General features: G+C 43.8%; 2 protein-coding genes across 2 annotated transcripts; both read left to right on the top strand.

Moving 5' to 3' along the window:
- Positions 1 to 14,576: 14,576 nt before the first annotated feature.
- On the top strand, positions 14,577 to 16,987 carry LOC129849620 (fish-egg lectin-like). Its single transcript, XM_055916439.1, has 5 exons — positions 14,577 to 14,832; positions 14,946 to 15,179; positions 15,366 to 15,583; positions 15,715 to 15,833; positions 16,447 to 16,987. The coding sequence occupies exons 1-5, from the start codon at positions 14,778 to 14,780 to the stop codon at positions 16,586 to 16,588; spliced, it is 768 nt and encodes a 255-aa protein (XP_055772414.1). The 5' UTR covers positions 14,577 to 14,777; the 3' UTR covers positions 16,589 to 16,987.
- Positions 16,988 to 19,349: 2,362 nt separating this feature from the next.
- LOC129849621 (fish-egg lectin-like) lies at positions 19,350 to 21,282 on the top strand. The gene is made up of 5 exons (XM_055916440.1): positions 19,350 to 19,404; positions 19,552 to 19,785; positions 19,979 to 20,196; positions 20,328 to 20,446; positions 21,058 to 21,282. Exons 1-5 carry the CDS (start codon positions 19,350 to 19,352, stop codon positions 21,197 to 21,199), a joined length of 768 nt encoding a protein of 255 aa, XP_055772415.1. The 3' UTR covers positions 21,200 to 21,282.
- Positions 21,283 to 24,263: the final 2,981 nt, after the last annotated feature.

Here is a 24,263-nt window from a genome sequence, read left to right as displayed (position 1 = left end):
TGGTCCTGGTTGCCTATGCTATATCTCTGCTTTCAGAGAGATAGCATCTTCCCAAAGCACCTGAAACCCTGCCTCTTCAAAGAGTATTTTAAATAATCCCCCTCCTAAACCTCACCCCCCCCAAAACACTTTCCTGAAGCAACACTTGCTCTTGAACCCCCCCTTCTAGCTCTGTCTTTGCTTATAGCTACTTTACTGAGGGAAAGTGTACTTACTATGACTGTGATATGTGGTTGTCCCACCTAGCTATCTTAAGATGAATGCACTAACTGTAAGTCACTCTGGACAAGAGTGTCTGCTGAAGGACTAATATGTACGATGTGCAATGTTGCATTCTCTGCATGAACAGGGTGGATGGCAACATACTTTCAACAACAATGTGGATTTGAAACCTGTTGTTCTCTCTCTGAGAAGCTCTGTTTGTCACTCAAAGAGCTGATCGTAGGCTATGTCACTGAATCCATTACAGTCGATACCCCATTCTTCTTAGTAATCACAAGTGTGTCTGTCTGTCTTACCAAGGCAGTGTTGTGACATTGCCTTTTGTTTAAAATAAAAACCGTAGGATTACTTTGTGTGAAGCATCGTATTCAATGTCCTCTGTGAAGTTATTATTACTTTCATCTTATTATATGAAGTTTACTTAGGGAGAGAGTTTGTTTACTGGCAACAAGAGTTATTGCCCACCTCTTTGAGTATAGATCATTCAGAGGCTCGTAAATGTTACCCATTAAATGTCACATCAGATTTCCCCTCTGCACCAATATTAGAATCCACAAATTGTTCTAGCATCTTTGATACATTCTAAAATAACATTCATATTGAACTCCAAAGACATTAACTCTGGTCAGTCACATTATGTTTGGCACGGTGGAATAGTGAGCAGTTGCACTTTCGGCTGCATCCAGCCTCCCACTCTAATTGCCTCAGAATGCCACCCTGACATTTCCTTAACAGGTCCCTGGGAATTGTGGAAAATCAATGTGTATTAGTCTGAGGAGTGTTAGCCAATATTTGCAGTCCTTTAAACGACTCAAAATGTCTTCCAACTGCTGACATTTTGGATGGGCTCCATTTAAAAAAAAATAACTTTACTGTAATGTTTCGTATCTGGACTGCTGTTACTATGCATCTCTGCTCGTCAGCTTTTTTCTCGGTTATTCCAGTATCGGTGGGAAATATTCATAATAAACCACAGCACAATGGGCATTGTGCTGCTATAATAGGATGCTACTATCCGGTTTGCATACAATTTGTATGGAAACCCAGTAGTAGCCTCCTATTATAGCAGCACAATGCCCATGATACAACTTCAGACAACTGAAGTCCTGAGCATAGAGGACAAGCCTGGCAGAGTGGCAGAGTACCGTGGCAGTAACCCCAGCCCACTCTGCCGTGATGTAACTGGATGCATCCCAAATGGCACCTTATTCCCTATATAGTGCACTACTTTTGACCAGGGGCCATAGGAATAGGGTGCCATTTGGGCTGCAGTCTGTGTCATTTTCTCTGGGCACAGCACTAGGACTTGATAGGAATCAGAAAAGGTGATTTTATCTCCCTGCTAACTATCATTGTGGCATCGTTGGGGTGCACAGCTGGACATTCATTCAGCTTGCAGCTTCATCTGCCCTGTATGATAGCACTATAGGCCTTGTACAGGTGGGAGTTGTGTTCAGACACTTCCTCCAACACACAAAGACAGGAATATGAATGTTGTAGCACCTCTGGCTTGGGCCCTGTTGGAATACTCCAGAAATAATCCTTCCTGCCTCCTACCTTCACAGATGTAAATTGGTGGTTGGATTGGTGAAAGTAATTGAGTGGTAACCTTGCACACCAATCCAATCACTTATAGATCTGTGCTTCCCTCTCAAGGAAACAAGGAAGGGTGAATGTTTTATGTATTCCTGAGTGTTCTTAACTCTGGGTTGATGTTGACTGACATGACCAAGACAACTTATCAAAGTCGTCAATCGGGACCATAATTAGCTGAATCAGGTGTTCTACTGCAGGGCTGGAAGAACAGCCTGCACACCCAGTAGCTCTCCAAGCCCAGAGTTGGAGAACCCTGGACTATGGCTTAGCTGTCCTCTGGTGACAGCGTTGGTTTTCATGTGTCCATGGCAACACAGATGGAACAAACATAGAGAAGGGGTTTCATGGACCACAACAGCTGTCTGCTAAACACAGCATGCTTGAGAGGCAAACAAGTGTTCCATCTGCCATTGGCTCTGTGAATGATTACCTCTTAACCATCAATATACAGTTGCATATGTCTTGTCCAACAGTCTTAAATATTATGCCTTTGTGTGTGTGTGTGTATGTGTGTGTGTGTGTGTGTGTGTGTGTGTGTGTGTGTGTGTGTGTGTGTGTGTGTGTGTGTGTGTGTGTGTGTGTGTGTGTGTGTGTGTGTGTGTGTTTGTGTGTGCATGTGTGTGTGTATTATAAAATGCATTGGTTGATATACATTTTGGCTTGGGGTTAATATTAAATACTGTATACTCCCTGAATAGCTGTTTAGTTGGTAAACACAAACCTTCACTTGCATCAAAGTGATTCAGAAAAAGTATCTGCCTGATGTGAACAGGGAATAGATTCACCACATCTCATCACAGTAATTCATAATAAACAGCAAGCTTGAGTTGACCATCTCCATGTATAACCTTGTTAGCGAACTGCTAAAAGCCCAGCGGCCTGGGACACAGATCCATCTTAACTGAATGGCATTTCATGAGTGTGTGCATTAGCATGACGCTAAAAGTGTTTAGTCAGTGGGCTCTCTGGACAGCTTTCTAATGGGAGATCATCATAGGCCTGTCGAGAAACAGCATAATCAGCAGATTAGGATCAAACTGAAGGAAATGGACTGTCCAGTAAGAAAGGTTCATTTTTATTTTCCGTTGCAAAAAGTTTTAGAACGTTGCCCGCCCCAATGAACACAACCCTGTTGTTGTTCTGGTTCCACTTTCATCTATTACCTTTTGTCATGTGACAACCTCAGGTTTCTTGTACCCCTCCTAAGGCATCAAGGCATTTACAGGGTATGCTTCCCAAATAGCACCCTATTCCCTATATCAGGGAGGGCAACTCCAGTCCTTGGAATGGTGTCACACATTTTTCCCATCCCTAGCAAACACAACTGATTAAACTAATTGCATTCTAAACTGAAGTTCAAGGTTAGTGGCTGAGCATGGGGCAAAAGTGTAACACCAATCAGGCCATAGAGGACTGGAGTTGCCAATCCCTGGTGTAGTGAATAACGTGGCTCCTCAGTCAGTCAAGCACAGTGGTTTGGGGAGCTGTCTATTGCCCTCACACATAACCCCCGACAGGATCTTGTTGCCAGGGACAAGCTGAGACTTGCCCATCTTCCTGGATCTCTGTTGACGTCATTAAGGTTGACAGATGCTCCACTGGGCTTCTGATTGGGTTTATAATCTACACGGTTGGATGACTTCTCTGCATCTGTGGTTGAGGGAAGATCACCACCCATTGGCCAGCTAATGACATGGCAGTGTACATTAATCCCAACAGGTCAAAAGGTCATCCACAGATGGGCGCAAGGTAACATTCCTAGACACTGATTTTGGGTCAGTTTAGCATTTTCCTTACTAATGGTTACGGTTAGGTTTGGGGGAACAAGCAGAGACAGTGGGAGGCTTGGCGGTGTTATGGTTAAAAAAATCTCCCATGATGACAGATAAAACAATAGCAGAATCTGTACCTACAGGAAACTTCACCCCGGAGCAGACTTCACTCCCTGTTTTCTTATCTTGGTGTAGGGTACTGGGTGGGGTGACCCCAAGGCATGTGGTGAATAATCCCTCCTACCTCAGATTTAAAGACCTGAGTCGTGTTCTTTAGGCACCATACAAAAGAGAATGGACTGAAACAGGGAGGGACTACCTAGATTTAAGAAACGGTCATTTTCTTTTTCCATTGTGTGGTGTAATGAACACGATCCAGGTCACCTTCAACCTGCGAGTGGACAAACAACCTGACAGAGATAAATGCCTTGAGCCAGCATTCCATCTGTTTCACTATCTCAGTACCAGCCATTCGGTCCACCATTTGAACAACACAGATAAAATCACCCTGTCAGTTCAGTGGAAATGACCAACGTCTCTTTCTTATCATTATTTGAGGGGTTTTATGACACTCAGTTCATCATTAGAAATCTTTACCAAATCATTGATGTCTTCTCAATTTGTCCAATTGCAACAATATTGCCAAGTTGATGAGCTAATAAAATCATCCACCTGTTTTTCCGAGCCTTTAATAGAAACCTGCATAAATCCATTGAGGCACTTCAGTCCCTATCAACGTTACTTGGACATTTTGGCGAACCTCAGGTGAACGCTTCTCAGTCGTATTCCAACAGATGCTACGCAGGCTGCACATTATATAGGCTGCATCCCAAATGGCACCCTATTCTCTTTGTAGTGCACTACTTTTGACCAGGGCTCTGGCACACACACTGTAAAGGGGGACGTCTTTAATCACTGGGGCTGGCGCAAGGACCGAATCCAGTCTATTTATACTGCTGGCTTACGTAGGAAACCTGTCTCCCTCTAACACAGCTACTCTGTCAGAGCACAGATCGTTAGGGTTATACACCGCCGCAAATACTCTATTGATTTAATCATTGAGCTGAGGTGAGGAGCCAAGCCGTGTTTCACTGTTCATACTATTGAGAGTTGGGCGAGTTGGTCCCATTTGTTTGAGGAGACCTAGCGCGCGTCCCAAATGGAACTATTTTTCCTACATAGTGCAGTACTTTAGTCCTATGAGCCCTGGTCAAAAGTAGTTGCACTATATACAGAATAGGGTACCATTTGGGTTGCAACCCTAGTGTGAGCGACAAAGTGCTCAGGTGAAGGAGTGCCCTTGGGCCCCCGTTTGATCAGAGTCGTGGTAGTCCCAGCCCACTGATGATGAATGGCACACTTAATGGTTTGCCTCTCTCACTAGCACTTTCTCACCACACAAGAGATCAATATGCATCTTAAGGGCTGGTGTGATGCTGTTTTGATATCCTCTCAACTACATTCCATCATTTTCTCTCCCCCTCTCTTACTCACTCCTCGTCTCTTTCTCTCCCCCTCTCTTACACCCTCCCTCCCTCCTCCTCTCTTTCTCTCCACCTCTCTTACTCACTCCTCTCCTCTTTCTCTCTCCCTCTCTTACTCCCTCCTCCTCTCTTTCTCTCTCCCTCTCTCTCATCCCCCCTTCCTCCTCCTCTCTTTCTCTCCCCCTCTCTTACTCCCTCCTCCTCTCTTTCTCCCTCCCCCTCTCTTACTCCCTCCTCCTCTCTTTCTCCCTCCTCCTCTCTTTCTCTCCCCCTCTCTTACTCCATCCTCCTCTCTTTCTCCCTCCTCCTCTCTTTCTCTCCCCCTCTCTTACTCCCTCATCTCTTTCTCTCTCTCTCCCTCTCTCCCTCTCTTTCTCTCTCCCTCTCCCTCTAACTCTCTCCCTCCTCTCTTTCTCTCTCCTCCTCTCTTTCTCTCACCCTCTCTTACCCACTCGCCCCTCTTCTCTTTCTCTCTCTTTCTCTCTCCCTCAATCAACCAACCAATGGTGACAATAGGTTTTTGAAGTTATAACATTTGAGACCTAGATTGGGCCTGTGTCGAATGTTAGGAGTACCAACGGCATGCATCCAGCAGAAAAGTATATAAAATCCAATCGATTTTAAATAAAAAGATGGTTGAATATGCTTCATATTCTGTAGAATATATTTGATAGATGTTGTCAGGCAGCTAGCTCAATATTATACTTTTTAACATTTTACTAGGCAAGTCAGTTAAGAATACATTCTTATTTACAATGACAGCCTAGGAACAGTGGGTTAACTGCCTTGTTCAGGGGCAGAACGACAGATTTTTACCTTGTCAGCTCAGGGATTCGACCTTTCAGTTACTAGCCCAACGCTCTAACCACCAGGCTACCTGCCACCTCTACGCTCTAACCACTGCCACCTCATGAAGTATTACCAAATATGAGGTATGAATAATTTTTATGACTCCATAGGGAGCAGAATTTATTTTAAGGAGTTATCAGACTGTAAGCATAAAATGAATGAAGTGTTACCATTTGTCCTTTTCAAATGAAAGAGGAATTGACTGAGATGTAGACCCTATCAAAGCTGTAGGACTGTATTAATTAGACCTAGTTAGATTTCCATACCCAACTATAACACTTTCCGTCAAGATAGAACTGCCAAAGGGGGAGGAGTTGCAATCTACTGCAGAGATAGCCTGCAAAGTTCTGTCATACTCTCCAAGTCTATGCCCAAACAGTTCGAACTTCTAATTTTAAAAATTAATCTCTCCAGAAATAAGTCTCTCACTGTTGCCGCCTGCTACCGACCCCCCTCAGCTCCCAGCTGTGCCCTGGACACCATCTGTGAATTGATCGCTCCCCATCTAGCTTCAGAGTTTGTTCTGTTAGGTGACCTAAACTGGGATATGCTTAACACCCCGGCAGTCCTACAATCTAAGCTTGATGCCCTAAATCTCACACAAATCATCAAGGAACCCACCAGGTACAACCCTAAATCCGTAAACATGGGCACCCTAATAGACATTATCCTGACCAACTTGCCCTCCAAATACACCTCTGCTGTCTTCAATCAAGATCTCAGCGATCACTGCCTCATTGCCTGTATCCGCCACGGGTCCACGGTCAAACGACCACCCCTCATCACTGTCAAACGCTCCCTGAAACACTTCTGCGAGCAGGCCTTTCTAATCAACCTGGCCCGGGTACCCTGGAAGGATATTGACCTCATCCCGTCAGTTGAGGATGCCTGGTCATTCTTTAAAAGTTACTTCCTCACCATATTAGACAAGCATGCTCCGTTCAAAAAATGCAGAACCAAGAACAGATATAGCCCTTGGTTCACTCCAGACCTGACTGCCCTCGACCAGCACAAAAACATCCTGTGGCGAACTGCAATAGTATCGAAGAGCCCCCGTGATATGCAACTGTTCAGGGAAGTCAGGAACCAATACACGCAGTCAGTCAGGAAAGCAAAGGCCAGCTTTTTCAAGCAGAAATTTGCATCCTGTAGCTCTAACTCCAAAAAGTTCTGGGATACTGTAAAGTCCATGGAAAACAAGAGCACCTCCTCCCAGCTGCCCACTGCACTGAGGCTAGATAACACGGTCACCACTGATAAGTCCGTGATAATCGAAAACTTCAACAAACATTTCTCAATGGCTGGCCATGCCTTCCACCTGGCGACTCCAACCTTGGCCAACAGCCCCGCCCCCCCCGCTGCTACTCGCCCAAGCCTCCGCAGCTTCTCCTTTACCCATATCCAGATAGCAGATGTTCTGAAAGAGCTGGAAGACCTGGACCCATACAAATCAGCTGGGCTTGACAATCTGGACCCCCTATTTCTGAAACTGTCCGCCGCCATTGTCGCACCCCCTATTACCAGCCTGTTCAACCTCTCCTTCGTATCATCTGAGATCACCAAGGATTGGAAAGCTGCCGCTGTCATCCCCCTCTTCAAAGGGGGAGACACCCTGGACCCAAACTGTTACAAACCTATATCCATCCTGCCCTGCCTAGCTAAGGTCTTCGAAAGCCAAGTCAACAAACAGATCACTGACCATCTCGAATCCCATCGTACCTTCTCCGCTGTGCAATCCGGTTTCCGAGCCGGTCACGGGTGCACCTCAGCCACGCTCAAGGTACTAAACGATATCATAACCGCCATCGATAAAAGACATTACTGTGCAGCCGTCTTCATCGACCTGGCCAAGGCTTTCGACTCTGTCAATCACCATATTCTTATCGGCAGACTCAATATCCTCGGTTTTTCTAATGACTGCCTTGCCTGGTTCACCAACTACTTTGCAGACAGAGTTCAGTGTGTCAAATCGGAGGGCATGTTGTCCGGTCCTCTGGCAGTCTCTATGGGGGTACCACAGGGTTCAATTCTCGGGCCGACTCTTTTCTCTGTATACATCAATGATGTTGCTCTTGCTGCGGGCGATTCCCTGATCCACCTCTACGCAGACGACACCATTCTGTATACTTCCGGCCCTTCCCTGGACACTGTGCTATCTAACCTCCAAACGAGCTTCAATGCCATACAACACTCCTTCCGTGGCCTCCAACTGCTCTTAAACGCTAGTAAAACCAAATGCATGCTTTTCAACCGCTCGCTGCCTGCACCCGCACGCCCGACTAGCATCACCACCCTGGACGGTTCCGACCTAGAATATGTGGACATCTATAAGTACCTAGGTGTGTGGCTAGACTGCAAACTCTCCTTCCAGACTCATATCAAACATCTCCAATCCAAAATCAAATCTAGAGTCGGCTTTCTATTCCGGAACAAAGCCTCCTTCACTCACGCCGCCAAACTTACCCTAGTAAAACTGACTATCCTACCGATCCTCGACTTCGGCGATGTCATCTACAAAATAGCTTCCAATACTCTACTCAGCAAACTGGATGCAGTTTATCACAGTGCCATCCGTTTTGTTACTAAAGCACCTTATACGACCCACCACTGCGACCCGTATGCCCTAGTCGGCTGGCCCTCGCTACATGTTCGTCGTCAGACCCACTGGCTCCAGGTCATCTACAAGGCTATGCTAGGTAAAGTGCCGCCTTATCTCAGTTCACTGGTCACGATGGCTACACCCACCCGTAGCACGCGCTCCAGCAGGTGTATCTCACTGATCATCCCTAAAGCCAAAACCTCATTTGGACGCCTTTCCTTCCAGTTCTCTGCTGCCTGCGACTGGAACGAATTGCAAAAATCTCTGAAGTTGGAGACTTTTATCTCCCTCAACAACTTTAAAAATCTGCTATCCGAGCAGCTAACCGATCGCTGCAGCTGTACATAGTCCATCTGTAAACTACCCACCCAACTTACCTACCTCACCCCCATACTGCTTTTATTTATTTACTTTTCTGCTCTTTTGCACACCAGTATCTCTTCTTGCACATGATCATCTGATGATTTATCACTCCAGTGTTAATCTGCTAAATTGTAATTATTCGATTTATTGCCTACCTCATGCCTTTTGCACACATTGTATATAGATTCTCTTTTTTCTACCATGTTATTGACTTGTCTATTGTTTACTCCATGTGTAACTCTGTGTTGTTGTCTGTTCACACTGCTTTGCTTTATCTTGGCCAGGTCGCAGTTGCAAATGAGAACTTGTTCTCAACTAGCCTACCTGGTTAAATAAAGGTGAAATAAAAAATAAATAAAAATTAAGCTTCTCAGAGTAGTAGTGCTGACCCAGGATCAGCCTCCCCCTGTTTATAATCGTGTTGATTATGATTTCAAGGTAAAACTGATTATAGATCAGAACTCTTACTCCAAGACGTTTTATGAATAGTGGTTCAATGCAAAAATGAGGGCTTTTGACTTGACGTAAACCATCTCAAGTGGAGTAATAGATCTGTGTGTGGACTCCAACAAGTGTAGCAATATGTTGAACTGTGTACACATTATGCTGTTGACTAATCTTAGCAAATAACCTGCTACACAAGTTATTTGCTAAGGTTAGCCAACAGCTTAATGTGTACACAGTTCAACATATTGCTACACTTGTTGGAGTCCACACACATAATCTGCTACTCCACTTGAGATGAAATAGTGTAATGGACTAGTGTAATATGCTGTTGTGTGCGGTTGAAATAGCCATCATTATTTGTTATCTGAGATAAGGTTAGTTAAACAATCTTTTTATTTGATTGAATTAATACCAATGATTTATATGTACACTAGATGAGTCCCAGGGGGTGCTGTTTTGAAGCCACCATGCCATGCCTCCATTTTGGAACTCCACCACCATTGGAAGCTATAGAAATGCATTTATTAATATCTACATTTGTTTTTACCACTTTTATTATATTACAGACACCTTCATGCATTCTTTGAAATTATATTATGTGAGCTAAACATTCAAATATATACTGTCTATATAAACATTTTCCTTAAAGTAAAATGTTTTGAAAGTACTAATGTTGCTATCCACACTACAACAACAAAAATACTTAATGCATGTAATTTTGTCCTTGAAAAATGTAAATGAACAACTGTAGAATTCCATTAATTCCTATGGAGGACTGCTTCTTCTGTACTCTTAGAAAAAAAGGGTTCTAAAAGGGTTCTTTGGCTGTCCCCATATGATAACTATTTTTGGTTCCAGGTAGAACCCTTTTGGGTTCCATGTAGAACCCTCTGTAGAAAGGGTTCTACATGGAACCCAAAAGGGTTCTACCTTGAACCAAAAAAGGTTCAATAAAGGGTTCTCCTATGGGGACAGCCGAAGAACCCATTAAGGTTCTAGAGAGCACTTTTTTTCTAAGAGTGTGGGGAGTGCCAATATGGCGGACAGGTGGCTTCAAAGCCTCTCATTGGCCAATACATAGCATCAACAATCCAGGGTTTATATACATAATTGATTATATACGTTTGTATACTGTGCTTTGATAGAAATGACAAAACTGTAATAATTTATGACACTACCATATCACCCTGTAGTCACAAAAATAATATTTTCCATGATCTGATTTAGTTGATGGAACAGTTTGAGAGCCAGTACAATAACTGATCCATATCAACCACAATGCAAAACTGATGAGTATAGCTGAGTTGTTGTTATGGAGAGAATTAGTATTGATCCTATGGTTTTCCTGCTACAACATACTCAAGGTTTTCATCTTACCCTGACTCCCATATGAAACATGTTCCTTGTTTCTATTAGTGCAGAAGAAAGGGAAAGGAAGTGGAGAGGTGGAGAGAAAAAGACCAACCTCCCCTCTTCATCTTCATCTGCCTCATTCCTTTACCTCGGCCTGTGATAAAACAGGGCTGTTATTTTCACTGACCAAGCCTTGGTGATTTCATCCCTTACAGCCAAATGGTATTGTCTCCAGAACACTGCCCCCTGCCCAATCCTAAGGCTGTAAATTCCACTAAACATCCTAGGAACAAGCTTTGTTTACAATGTTGGACATTTTGTTCATTATTTTATCATGTGTCTATGACCTGATGGTATTCGGACAGAGATGGACTGGGCCCACAAATCGCTCCGGGCATTTGCAACAGACAGGTAAAAACATTTTTTACATATTTTTCATTATTAGCCAAATAATAATTATTATAATTCTGCACAATACCCCCAATTTAGACAGGACTTTAGACAGGACTTTAGACAGGACTTTAGACAGGACTTTAGACAGGATCGCATTGGCTGAAGATGGAGCAGCCCGTCTGGCATTAGTCCGGACTGCTTTCTCCGTTTCTGTTTGGTCACCAATCTCCAGGTGCACTGCTAGTGCAGTAGTGTGGTTGGGGCCTGCTTCATTCACTGCTGCACATTTCCATGGCCACATCACTTTTCTTCCCTGACGTTCGTCGCTTCAGGCCATTCCTTCATACACTCAGGTACATATACACAATGTTTTTGTTTTCACATATTGCCAGGTGAAGTAAAAACAAGAATGATACAGTTTGCTGTAATTTGCAGTCACCCTGTGTAGGCTGTGAAGGTAAACATGTGTATTATGTATCAGAGCTTGCCTGTGGCTGGGCCTCTACTACTCCCACAGCCAGGGCACGTTAAACCCAGCGCTGCAGGTAAGATAACACTACCATGTAATGGTCCATAAGGCCTGGGCTCCGTTTCACCACTGATATCCCCAACGCCAGACAGAGTTTCTGCACTGATTTTAAAATACTCTGAGAAGCTATCAGTTCGCTCCTACAGCATACATATGTGCTGGCACCACTTTATATATATATAAATATATATATATACTGTATATAGATATCTCTCTCTCATCCACTGCCAGTGTCACAGCTAGATCCCCTGCTAAATTGACTGCAGTGAGTTGTGAATCTATCGTAGGTTTGGAGTCTGCTGAGACGACCACAGAATTAAACAGAACACCTACTGTATAATTAAGCAATAAGGCCAGAGGAGGTGTGGTGTATGGCCAATATACCACGGCTAAGGGCTGTTCTTATGCACAATGTAACACAGAGTGCCTGGATACAGTCATTAGCCGTGGTAAATTGGCCATATTCCACAAACCACAGTGAAAAAGAAAGTGTTGTCATACCCATGGTATACGGTATGATATACCACAGTTTCCAGCCAATCTGTCACATTCCTGACCGGTTTTCTGTTATTTTGTATGTGTTTGACAGTCAGGGCGTGAGTTTGGGTGGGTAGTCTATGTTATGTGTTTCTATGTTTGTTTAAGGGTGACCTGATATGGCTCTCAATTAGAGGCAGGTGGTTTTCATTTCCTCTGATTGAGAGTCATATTAAGGTAGGTGTTTTCACACTGTTTGTTTGTGGGTGGTTGTCTCCTGTGTCTGTGTTTGTCGTGCCACACGGGACTGTCTCAGTTTATGTAGTCTGTTTCTGTTCGTGAGTTCTTCGTGTATTTATGTAAGTTCCATGTCCAGGTCTGTCTACTCCATTTTGTTAATTATTCAAGTGTAGTTCGTTTCGTCTTGTTGCAATAAATCATTATGTCATTTCACAACGCTGCGTTTTGGTCGAATCTCTGGTCCTCCTCTTCGGATGAAGAGGAGGAGGAAAGCCGTTACACAATCAGCATTCAGGCCTCAAACTACCAAGTTTATAATTGTAAGATTATAGGATCTTCATGGTAGGTGCACTGTCTGTCTTTGAGACTGTTCTGCTCCGGTCCATAGGGTTGTTGTTACTGTAGACTCTCTCTGCTCCGGTCCATAGGGTTGTTGTTACTGTAGACTCTCTCTGCTCCGGTCCATAGGGTTGTTGTTCCTGTAGACTCTCTCTGCTCCGGTCCATAGGGTTGTTGTTACTGTAGACTCTCTCTGCTCCGGTTCATAGGGTTGTTGTTCCTGTAGACTCTCTCTGCTCCGGTCCATAGGGTTGTTGTTACTTTAGACTCTCTCTGCTCCGGTCCATAGGGTTGTTGTTACTGTAGACTCTCTCTGCTCCGGTCCATAGGGTTGTTGTTACTGTAGACTCTCTCTGCTCCGGTCCATAGGGTTGTTGTTACTGTAGACTGCTCTGCTCCGGTCCATAGGGTTGTTGTTACTGTAGACTCTCTCTGCTCCGGTCCATAGGGTTGTTGTTACTGTAGACTGCTCTGCTCCGGTCCATAGGTTTGTTGTTGTGTTATGGATAAGAGAAGAACCCACAGAGCCCTGGTGCGTCATACAGCCAACATTCTAATGACCCGTCACCCACAGCAGATAACAATAATAGCACCTCATCTTGTTCAGTACCTATGGTGCAGGTTTGTAGTCTGCCGTGTCGCTGGGAGGTTAATTAAAAAACAGTGACCCCTCTTTTGATATTTTGTGTGTATTCCAGTAAGAATGGGGGACTCAGAAGGTTGTTCTGATGGGAGCTGAAGCAGAAAGGTAATGGACATGGGTATATATAGTAAACTAGTATAGAGTTTATTAAGCTAATAGCCAGAATGCTTTTGCTGAGTGGCCAGAACCACATTGACATAGATGGTACTTGCCACACTCTCCAGAATGACTTGCGTTATTCATATTAATCATGCCAGGATATCAACGGGCTATGGAAGTGACCTCCCATAACAAAGTGAGACTCTTCGCAGGGATCGGAAGCAGTGTGTAATGGCTGTGTAATATCTGCAAATGAGGACAAGTTAGGTCTCTGGTGGGGTCCTCACTCATGGACAATACTAGCTCCTTTAAGCTAGGTTTAGGCTTCAGTGATTTCCACACTGAGTACAGGGCTAGTGTTCAGAGAGTGGGACAGTTACTGGCATATGCCATTTGACGGATGCGCTGAGAATGTTGACCACTAGGTGGCTCTCAGCCCTTATGCCTCTGCATATGCAGTGGTGTAAAGTACTTCAGTATATTTTAGCAATTACATTTACTTTAAATACTTAAATATATTTAAAACCAAATACTTTTAGACTTTTACTCAAGTAGTATTTTACTGGGTTACTCACTTTTACTTGAGTTGTTTTCTATTAAAGTATCTTTACTTAAGTATGACAATTGGGTACATTTTCCACCACTGGGCATATAACATTTGATAGAGTTGCTGTACTGCAGCTGTATGTGCTGAGAATGTTGACCACTAGGTGGCTCTCAGCCCTTATGCCTCTGCTGTCTGCTCCCTCGGTGTCTGTCTCAAACTGCACTGTACAGCACAGCGATGCAGTTATGTGCATGGTCAGCGGTGCAGTACTTTGATGCCATGGCACCAGGGACAATGTGTTTTAGACAATCTGTGTGGATGAGGCAAGGTAGATTAACAAGACGTGACTGCTCTGGGCCAAATCTGATCTTGTGAAGGCTACTGGACACGCACATGGGTTATTCATACATACACAACGTCAACCTGAACTTGTAAAGACTTTTGGACAGGGACATTAGCTATTCAGTGATAGGCACCAGTAGGAGTGTGCATGTCACGTCACCAATAGAGCCTATGCCCCAATGTCTGAGCCAATAAGAGAATGGGAACTAAGTAAGACAACAAGATTCATAAAGTGGAGTGACGATGTTATGTAAGGGTAAGACTGTATAAAAGCCAAGTAATAAGAATGAAGAGTCAGTTGTTCCATGGAATTGCTCGGCTCTGTTACTTTGTAATAAAGTCTAATTGAATTCACAAGTTTCGGGATTGGTGAAATATTTGATTCAATATTTTCCACAATACTATAAAAGCGCAAAGTCTTGCAAGGGGACAATTGAAGTCTGGCGTACAACCAAACTTATACTGTAGATCTACAGAGACATCATGAGAGTCACTGCAGCCGTCCTATTGGTCCTCTGTCTCCTGGCCGTCGGTCATGGTAAGTTACCATCATCTGAAACATGCTTGATCAACTTGGAATTGATCATCAAGTTCGTTCCATAATTTCATCCTCCTTGTCTGTGTGCTCTACTCACGTCTTTGTCTCCATAGCATGGGACTGTCAGGAGGTAGTAAACATCAAGAATCTGATGCAGATCGATGCAGGACTGGGGCAAGTGGTTGCTACGGACACAAGTCAAATCCCCTACTACCTGGTAGGTGATACATGGATCCGCCTGCCTGGTTCCCTGAAACATATCACTGTAGGACCAGCAGGGATCTGGGGTGTCAACAAGGCAGACTCAATCTACAAGTATGTGGCTGGTAACTGGGTGCAAGCTGCAGGTAAGTGGAGAGCATTACTCAATATTTATCCAGAGGGCACATGCTTCTTAGCTTTCCTGATACCATCAGGCTGTTGAAAAAACGGTTGATGTTTTAAATTGTAACTTGTAGGTCCTTTGGCAGTACTTACAGATATGTGCTCCTTGTTTGCTTGTCTGTCCGTCTGTCTGTCTTTGTGGTCTTCAGGCCTTCTGAAACAGTTGGATGCTGGAGGTGAACAGTTTATTGTGGGGGCCAACATGAACGATACTCCATTCTGTCTGACACGTAGTGCCACAGTTGGCTACAAGGGTACAGGCTCACCCCTTCCATGGACAGGATTGCCAGGAAGTGTGAAGTACTACAGTTGTGGACCCTTTGGGTGCTGGGCAGTCAACAAGAATGATGATATCTTCTTAATGAGTGTAAGATCTGGGAAAGAGTGTGAGAACTGGAGTAGAGTAGTAGAGGATTGAGAGTGTCAGTTATTCTAAAACTGTTTCATATTATAACTGTTGAAATTGTTCTAAAACCCTGATTGAATCTGTTTTTCCAGCTGAATCTAGACTGCCAGAACAATGGGTGGAGTCACATTGATGGCAAGCTCTCCATGATTGAGGTGGCAACTGATGGTAGTGTCTTTGGGGTCAACTCTGCAGGTGGTGTTTATACCAGGTAAGGTTGCTACTGAACTATGTGTATGGTTCCAACCTTTTCCCACTCAACTTGTGGTAATAACTTATAATTATTATTCTTTATGTATACATCTTATCCTCACTGTACATGCTTTGTGAAGCTTTTTACAGAAACACTTAAATAGATACAATAATAATATCTAGAAAATGAAATCAGATCTAAATGTATAATAGACTTATAAAGAAATGTGTAGACTGTGTAAGGTAGAATATGTAAAAGTGGGATGTCCTGTAAAGCTACAGTTTGTGATAAAAACAACTACATGTACTTCCCACCACTTGTTTTGGTAAACAGCTGAGGAATGTAGCTAGACAAATGTAACCACTCTCAAATCCATACATGGAGCTACGGATGCAAAGACAGACCCCACATGTATATTTTTTGAAACATGTAAACAATGTTATTATAAACAAACAAACAATTGAGTAAAAGCTTACATTTTGGCTTCTGATGCAGTTGTATTAAGCTCAATAGGCATTTATAAGTTATAGTCTTCAAAAATCAATAGCTATATAAATAATAAAGTCCAAAATTACTTAAAAATATGGATAAGCTTTAAAACATGTGAACCCCAACCTTTTCTTCAACACAGAGACGGCATCACAGCCAGTAAACCAGAGGGCACCGGATGGAGCAATATCCCAATGTGTATGCGCATGGGCCACGTGACCTACGACCTGAGCCGTCTTTGGGTCGTCTCCAAGACTGGCTTCACCATGGTGTGCACACCTTAGCCTCTCCTCTGCATCTGAAGGCCATTCGGGATCTGTCTAAAGATCACTTGCTAACTCATTGATCTCTCTGGAAATTTCAACATTAGTTAATAAAAATCCTAATTTTAAAACCTATTGCTCTACCTATTATTTTCAATTCTTCAACGATCTTTTTTGACATTTAAAAAAAATGTATTTGATATTTTCTTGATCACTCTTTGATTAACACTACAGTAGATCTTTGCCATGGAGGCTATTTAACTGTAGTGTAATCTTGGGCACGGTCATGTTGCTCACAATCCACATGGGTTTTGCTGTGCTTCAGCGGTCATCAATAGGGTTGGATGGAATCCTTGTCATTTTTTATTATCTCATTATATAATAATTTCTTTCAAAAATAAAGCATTCCTTTTGAAACTATTGTAATTTCTGTGTTGTTTTTTTTTGTTATCATATTGAACAGAGGGATTTTAGGTTGCTCTGCCAAAGGTGATTTTAGCATCGAAATCATGGTGGGGCAAACTCAAGCAATTTTTTTTAGATACATGCCAGCAAAGCCACTGCACAACACAAACTGCCTACAAACTGATAGATCCTACATAAAGCTGTCCCAACAGCAGAGCTTTCCTTTCAGCACCATGGAGTGAATCCTGACCACCACTACACCTATCTCTCAGCGGAGCCTGGCAACCTGGTCTCAGTGTATTTAGTATTATTCTGTACGTAAATCCAAAACACTCAATTTAGTATGGTATTTTTTCAGTTGTGGATGTCCATTACCATTTTGTATGATATGTTACGAATTACAATTGGTATTATATGTTAAGAATTTGCAAAGCGTACAATATGTTACAAATTCTAGCTAGTTGGCTAACGTTAACTAGTTGGCTTTACTATTCTTAGGTAGGGGAATAGCTTTTTCTTCCCTCCAGGCCTGAGGGTGCACACGTTCTAATAGACTTAACTTGAAGATACAGCAAATAGGAGTGGCAATATCATCCGCTATTATCCTCAGTAATTTTCCATCCAAGTTGTCAGATCCCAGTGGCTTGTCATTGTTGATTGACAATTTAAAAAACACTGTTAACATGTCGTGCCTAAGTTTGCTATTCTTGCCAATGAAAAAATCATTAAAGTAGTTGGCAATACCAGTGGGTTTTGTGATGAATGAGCAATCTGATTCAATGAATGATGGAGAGGAGTTTGCCTTCTTGCCCAAATTTTCATTGAAGGTGCTCAAAACTTTTTACTATAATTCTTTATGCTATTTATCTTTCTTTCACAGTGTAGTTTCTTATTCTTTTTATTCAGTTTAGTCACAAGATTTCTCAATTTACAGTACAGTATGTTTGCCAATCGTTTGTACAGCCAGACCTATTTGCCATCTCTTTTGCCTCATCCCTCTCAACCATACAATTTTTTAGTTCCTCATGTGCCGGACTATAACACGTTGGTGCTTAGCAACCTTATTAAACAACTCTACAAATATACCACCTACCAAGTACAGTAGGTGGGTCACAAAGGGAAACAACGGAAGCTTTAAAATCACTTATATTGTGGCATTGTTGAATACTCGTTTTTAATTGTCTTGAAGGACATTCTAGAGCGTGCATTATTTCTCTCTAACGAACAGTATATCAAAACATTAGAATTCAATGGCAAGTTCATTCTTACATGTTCTACATTTGAGCTGCTTTTGAACCTGCAAAAGTTCAATTCAAAACATTGTTGGCATTGTTGAATTTGATTATCATAATAGCAGGCCACGACTGATGGTTTGGTTAGCTAAATTGGTAAGTCTCTGCTTGGTTACCACGCCAACTATTGTAGATATCTATACTGAACAAAAACATGCAACAATTTCACAGATTTTACTGAGTTACAGTTCATTGTAGGAAATCATTAGGTCCTCATCTATGGATTTCACATGACTGCGAATACAGATTGTTGGTCACAGATGCCTTAAAAAAAGTGGGCCTCACAATGGGCCTCAGGATGTCGTCATGGTATTTCTTTACATTGAAATTGCCATCATTAAAATGCACTTGTGTTCGTTGTCTGTAGCTTATGCCTGCGCATACCATAACCCTACCTGCACTCTTTTCACTGCAGACCGCTCACCCACACAATGCCATACAGATGGACTGTATTAGGCCAGATGGACATACTGACAAATTCTCTAAAATGACGTTGGAGGCAGCTTATGGTAGAGAAACTAACCTAAAATGATCTGGCAACAGCTCTGGTGGACATTCCTGCAGTCAGCATGCCAAGTGCACGCTCCCTCTAAACTTGAGATATCTGTGATATTGTGTTATGTGACAAAACTGACCTTGTATTGTCCCCAGCACCTGTGTAATGATCATGCTGTTTAATTAAATGTAATGCCACACCTGTCAGGTGGATGGATTATCTTGGCAAAGGAAAAATGCTCATTAAGAAGGATGTAAGCAAATTTGTGCACTAAATTTGAGAGAAAAAAGATTTTTGTGCATATGGAAAATTTCAGCGATCTTTTTACTTCAGCTCATGAAACAACAACACTTGTGTTTATATTTTTGTTCAGTGTATATTATTAAAGGCTTTGTGTGTGTGTGGAGGGTGGGGTTATATCATCCTCCCATTAACTTTTCCTTGGAACAGGTTGTTTGTAAAATATAAATAGCTCATTAAAAGTTTTATGGGGGTTGAAAGCTGTTTGCAGAGCTACTGCATATAAGGGGAAAAGTCTGTGTTCAACCAAACTGCAACCAGACTTGTACTGTAGATTTACAGAGACATCATGAGAGCCACTGCAGCTGTCCTATTGGTCCTCTGTCTCTTGTCCATCTGTCACGGTAAGTTACCATCATCTGAAAAATGATTTTACAGGCAGCTCTACAGTACATTAAACTTGGAATTGATCATCAAGATGGCTCCATAATTTCATCCTCCTTTTTGCTGCTGTACTCTACTGATGTGTCTTTGATCTGGTGTCTCCATAGCATGGGACTGTAAGCCTGTAGTGGATATCAAGAATCTGATGCAGATCGATGCAGGACTGGGGCAAGTGGTTGCTACGGACACAAGTCAAATCCCCTACTACCTGGTAGGTGATAAATGGATCCGCCTGCCTGGTTCCCTGAAGCATATCACTGTAGGACCAGCAGGGATCTGGGGTGTCAACAAGGCAGACTCAATCTACAAGTATGTGGCCGGTAACTGGGTGCAAGCTGCAGGTAAGTGGAGAGCATTGCTCAATATTTATCCAGAGGATAGCTTCTTCTTAGCTTTCCTGATACCATCAGGGTGTTGAAAAAATTATTAATGTTTTACAAGTTTACATTGTTATTGTAAGTCATTTTGCAGTACTCACACATAAGTGTTACTTGTTTGCTTGTCCGTCCGTCTGTCTGTCTTTGTGGTCTTCAGGCCTTCTGAAACAGTTGGATGCTGGAGGTGAACAGTTTATTGTGGGGGCTAACATGAACGATACTCCATTCTGTCTGACACGTAGTGCCACAGTTGGCTACAAGGGTACAGGCTCACCCCTTCCATGGACAGGATTGCCAGGAAGTGTGAAGTACTACAGTTGTGGACCCTTTGGGTGCTGGGCAGTCAACAAGAATGATGATATCTTCTTAATGAGTGTAAGATCTGCGAAAGAGTGTGAGAGCTGGAGCAGAGTAGTAGAGGATGGAGAGTGTCAGTTATTCTAAAACTGTTTCATATTATAACTGTTGAAATTGTCCTAAAACCCTGATTGAATCTGTTTTTCCAGCTGAATCTAGACTGCCAGAAGAAGGGGTGGAGTCACATTGATGGCAAGCTCTCCATGATTGAGGTGGCAACTGATGGTAGTGTCTTTGGGGTCAACTCTGCAGGTGGTGTTTATACCAGGTAAGGTTGCTACTGAACTATGTGTATGGTTCCAACCTTTTCCCACTCAACTTGTGGTAATAACTTATAATTATTATTCTTTATGTATACATCTTATCCTCACTGTACATGCTTTGTGAAGCTTTTTACAGAAACACTTAAATAGATACAATAATAATATCTGGAAAATGAAATCAGATCTAAACGTATAATAGACTTATAAAGAAATGTGTAGACTGTGTAAGGTAGAATATGTAAAAGTGGGATGTCCTGTAAAGCTACAGTTTGTGATAAAAACAACTACATGTACTTCCCACCACTTGTTTTGGTAAACAGCTGAGGAATGTAGCTAGACAAATGTAACCACTCTCAAATTCATAGATAGAGCTACGGATGCAAAGACAGACCCCACATGTATATTTTTTGAAACATGTAAACAATGTTATTATAAACAAACAAACAATTGAGTAAAAGCTTACATTTTGGCTTCTGATGCAGTTGTATTAAGCTCAATAGGCATTTACAAGTTATAGTCTTCAAAAATCAATAGCTATATAAATAATAAAGTCCAAAATTACTTAAAAATATGGATAAGCTTTAAAACATGTGAACCTCATCCCTTTCTTCAACAGAGACGGCATCACAGCCAGTAAACCAGAGGGCACCGGATGGAGCAATATCCCAATGTGTATGCGCATGGGCCACGTGACCTACGACCTGGGCCGTCTTTGGGTCGTCTCCAAGACTGGCTTCACCATGGTGTGCACACATTAGCCTCTCCTCTGCATCTGAAGGCCATTCGGGATCTGTCTAAAGATCACTTGCTAACTCATTGATCTCTCTTTCTGGAACAGTCTTCTGCTTGAGAATGCCCAACATTAGTTCATAAGAATCCTTCCTCCTAAAACCTACTACTCTTTTTTTATTTTATTATTTAAAAAAAAATGTTATCCCCTTTTCTCCCCAATTTTCGTGGTATCCAATCGCTAGTAATTACTATCTTGTCTCATCGCTACAACTCCTGTACGGGCTCGGGAGAGACGAAGGTCGAAAGCCACGCGTCCTCCGAAGCACAACCCAACCAAGCCGCGCTGCTTCTTAACACAGCGCGCCTCTAACCCGGAAGCCAGCCGCACCAATGTGTCGGAGGAAACACCATGTACCTGGCCCCCTTGGCTAGCGTGCACTGTGCCCGGCCCGCCACAGGAGTCGCTGGAGCGCGATGAGACAAGGATATCCCTACCGGCCAAACCCTCCCTAACCCGGACGACGCTAGCCCAATTGTGCGTCGCCCCACGGACCTCCCGGTCGCGGCCGGCTGCGACAGAGCCTGGGCCCGAACCCAGAGACTCTGGTGGCGCAGCTAGCACTGCGATGCAGTGCCCTAAACCACTGCGCCACCCGGGAGGCCTAAAACCTACTAATCTAACTATAATGTTCAGTACTTTATCTCTGTCAATGGTAATCACTGATCTTAATGATCTTGCTCACCAGCCACATTGGTTTTGCTGTGCTTCAGAGGTCATTCATAGAGATGGATGGAATCCTTTTCAATGCTTATTATCTCATTATATAATCATTTCCCTCTAAAATAAAGCATTCAGTTTGAAGCTATTGTAATTTCCGTGTTTCTTTGTTTTCATATTGAACAGGGGATTTAGTTTGCTCTGCCTGTGGCGATTTTAGCATGTACATCTTGGTGGGGAAAACAGATCAAATTGTTTTAGATACATTCTGTCACGACTCCTACCGAAGGTGGCTCCCCTTCCTGTTCGGGTAGTGCTCGGCGGTCGTCGTTACCGGCCTACTAGCTGCCACCGATCCCTTTTTCCCTTGTCTGTTGGTTTGGTCTGATTTGTTTCACCTGTTTCTTGTTTAGACTTTTAGTTTGGCTATTTGGCTATTTAAGTCGGTAGGCAGGCTTGTTTACTCCCACTGTCATGCCCTGACCATAGTTTGCGTTGTTTGTTTCTATGTTTTGTTTGGTCAGGGTATGATATGAGTGGGCATTATGTTGTATGCCTAGTTTGTCTATTTCTATGTGTTTGGCCTGATATGGTTCTCAATCAGAGGCAGGTGTTAGTCGTTGTCTCTCATATTTAGGTAGCCTGTTTTGTATTGTGGGGTGTGGGTGATTGTTCCTGTTACTGTGTTCCTGTGTTTGTGTTGTCACTTTTTTTGTTTGTTTATTCGTTATTTTGTTTGTTTCAAGTATTCATATTAATATGGATACTCACCACACTGCAGTTTGGTCCTCCTCTCTTTCTCCTAACGACGGACGTTACAGAATCACCCACCACCAAAGGACCAAGCAGCGTGGTAGCGGGCAGCAGCAGCGATCGCAGGACTCTTGGACCTGGGAGGAGATTCTGGACGGCAAGGGACCCTGGGCACAGGCTGGAGAGTATCGCCGCCCCAAAGCTGAGCTGGAGGCAGCGAAAGCGGAGAGGCGGCGGTATGAGGAAGCAGCACGAAAGCGCGGCTGGAAGCCCGAGGGGCAGCCCCAAAAATGTATTGGGGGGGGGACCACGGGGATTGTAGCTAAGTCAGGTAGGAGACCTGTTCCAACTCCCCATGCCAGTGCGGCCTATTCTACCTCGCCGCACTGGCATGGCTACGGTGAGCATTCAGCCAGGTAGGGTTGGGCAGGCTTGGTGCTCGAGACCTGTAGTGCGCCTCCACGGTCCGGTCTATCCGGTGCCTTCTCCACGCACCAGCCCTCCTGTGGCAGCCCCACGCACCAGCCCTCCGGTGCCGGCCCCACGCACCAGCCCTCCGGTGCCGGCCCCACGCACCAGCCCTCCGGTGCCGGCCCCACGCACCAGCCCTCCTGTGGCAGCCCCACGTACCAGGCCTCCAGTTCCATCACGCCGCACTCGCCCTGAGGTGCGTGTCCCCAGCCCGGTACCACCAGTTCTGGCACCACGCACCAGGCCTACAGTGCGCCGCCAGGGTCCAGTATGCCCTGATCCTGCTCCCTGCACTCGCCTAGAGGTGCGTTTCCCCAGCCCGGTACCACCAGTTACGGCACCATGCACCAGGCCTACAATGCGCCTCCAGGGTCCAGTATGCCCTGTTCCTGCTCCCCGCACTCACCCAGTGGTGCGTGTCCCCAGCCCGCAGTTCCGGCACCACGCACCAGGCCTACAGTGCGCCTCGGCAGGCCTGAGTCTCCCTCCTGTCCAGCGCCGCCTGAGTCTCCCTCCTGTCCAGCGCCGCCTGAGCCGCCCGTCTGTCCAGCGCCGCCTGAGCCGCCCGTCCGTTGTCTACGGATTCCTTGTGGATTTGTGTAACGCGATAAGAATTACATTCTGCTTCAATAATAGTTAATGCCGACATGAGTTTAGACTTTCGAACCATACACAAACATTATTACATTTATGTTCAGTAAATTCATAATGTTTGTTCTGATCATTAGCAAACGAGCTGCGACGAGGTAGGCCTATTCCTTCAGTACTTTCAAAATGGACACCGACAGAAATTCAGATGTTAGTTCAGATAAATTCAGCAATGTGTTGAGGCCTTAACTTAAATCTTCTTTAAATCTCGACAGACAGACAGACAGAGCCTACCATTTGAAGTACTTAATTAGGCATTTGTGGTCTAAAAAGGAAGGAAAATACAATCACGAGGATTCACTTTTATAGGCAATATACCAAATCATAGACAGTGCATATAGCAAACAATACAACCCTTGCAAAATCAACTGGAATTAAGAGTTAAGCAGGGCAGTAGCAGTTAGGTAGCGGGGCAGTAGCAGTTAGGTAGCGGGGCAGTAGCAGTTAGGTAGCGGGGCAGTAGCAGTTAGGCAGTAGCAGTTAGGTAGTAGCAGTTAGGT

The sequence above is a fragment of the Salvelinus fontinalis genome, unplaced genomic scaffold, assembly GCF_029448725.1.
Source record: "Salvelinus fontinalis isolate EN_2023a unplaced genomic scaffold, ASM2944872v1 scaffold_1584, whole genome shotgun sequence".
Classification (NCBI taxonomy): domain Eukaryota; kingdom Metazoa; phylum Chordata; class Actinopteri; order Salmoniformes; family Salmonidae; genus Salvelinus; species Salvelinus fontinalis.
This window is presented reverse-complemented; position numbering and strand designations above follow the sequence as displayed.

Bases quoted from the DNA above. Each gene is read 5' to 3' on its own strand.
- LOC129849620 (XM_055916439.1), top strand. From the start codon at position 14,778: ATGAGAGTCACTGCAGCCGTCCTATTGGTCCTCTGTCTCCTGGCCGTC. The intron at 15,180-15,365 runs GTAAGTGGAGAG...TGTGGTCTTCAG, and splicing joins TAACTGGGTGCAAGCTGCAG to GCCTTCTGAAACAGTTGGAT. The intron at 15,834-16,446 runs GTAAGGTTGCTA...TCTTCAACACAG, and splicing joins GCAGGTGGTGTTTATACCAG to AGACGGCATCACAGCCAGTA.
- LOC129849621 (XM_055916440.1), top strand. From the start codon at position 19,350: ATGAGAGCCACTGCAGCTGTCCTATTGGTCCTCTGTCTCTTGTCCATC. The intron at 19,405-19,551 runs GTAAGTTACCAT...GTGTCTCCATAG, and splicing joins TCTCTTGTCCATCTGTCACG to CATGGGACTGTAAGCCTGTA. The intron at 20,197-20,327 runs GTAAGATCTGCG...CTGTTTTTCCAG, and splicing joins ATGATATCTTCTTAATGAGT to CTGAATCTAGACTGCCAGAA.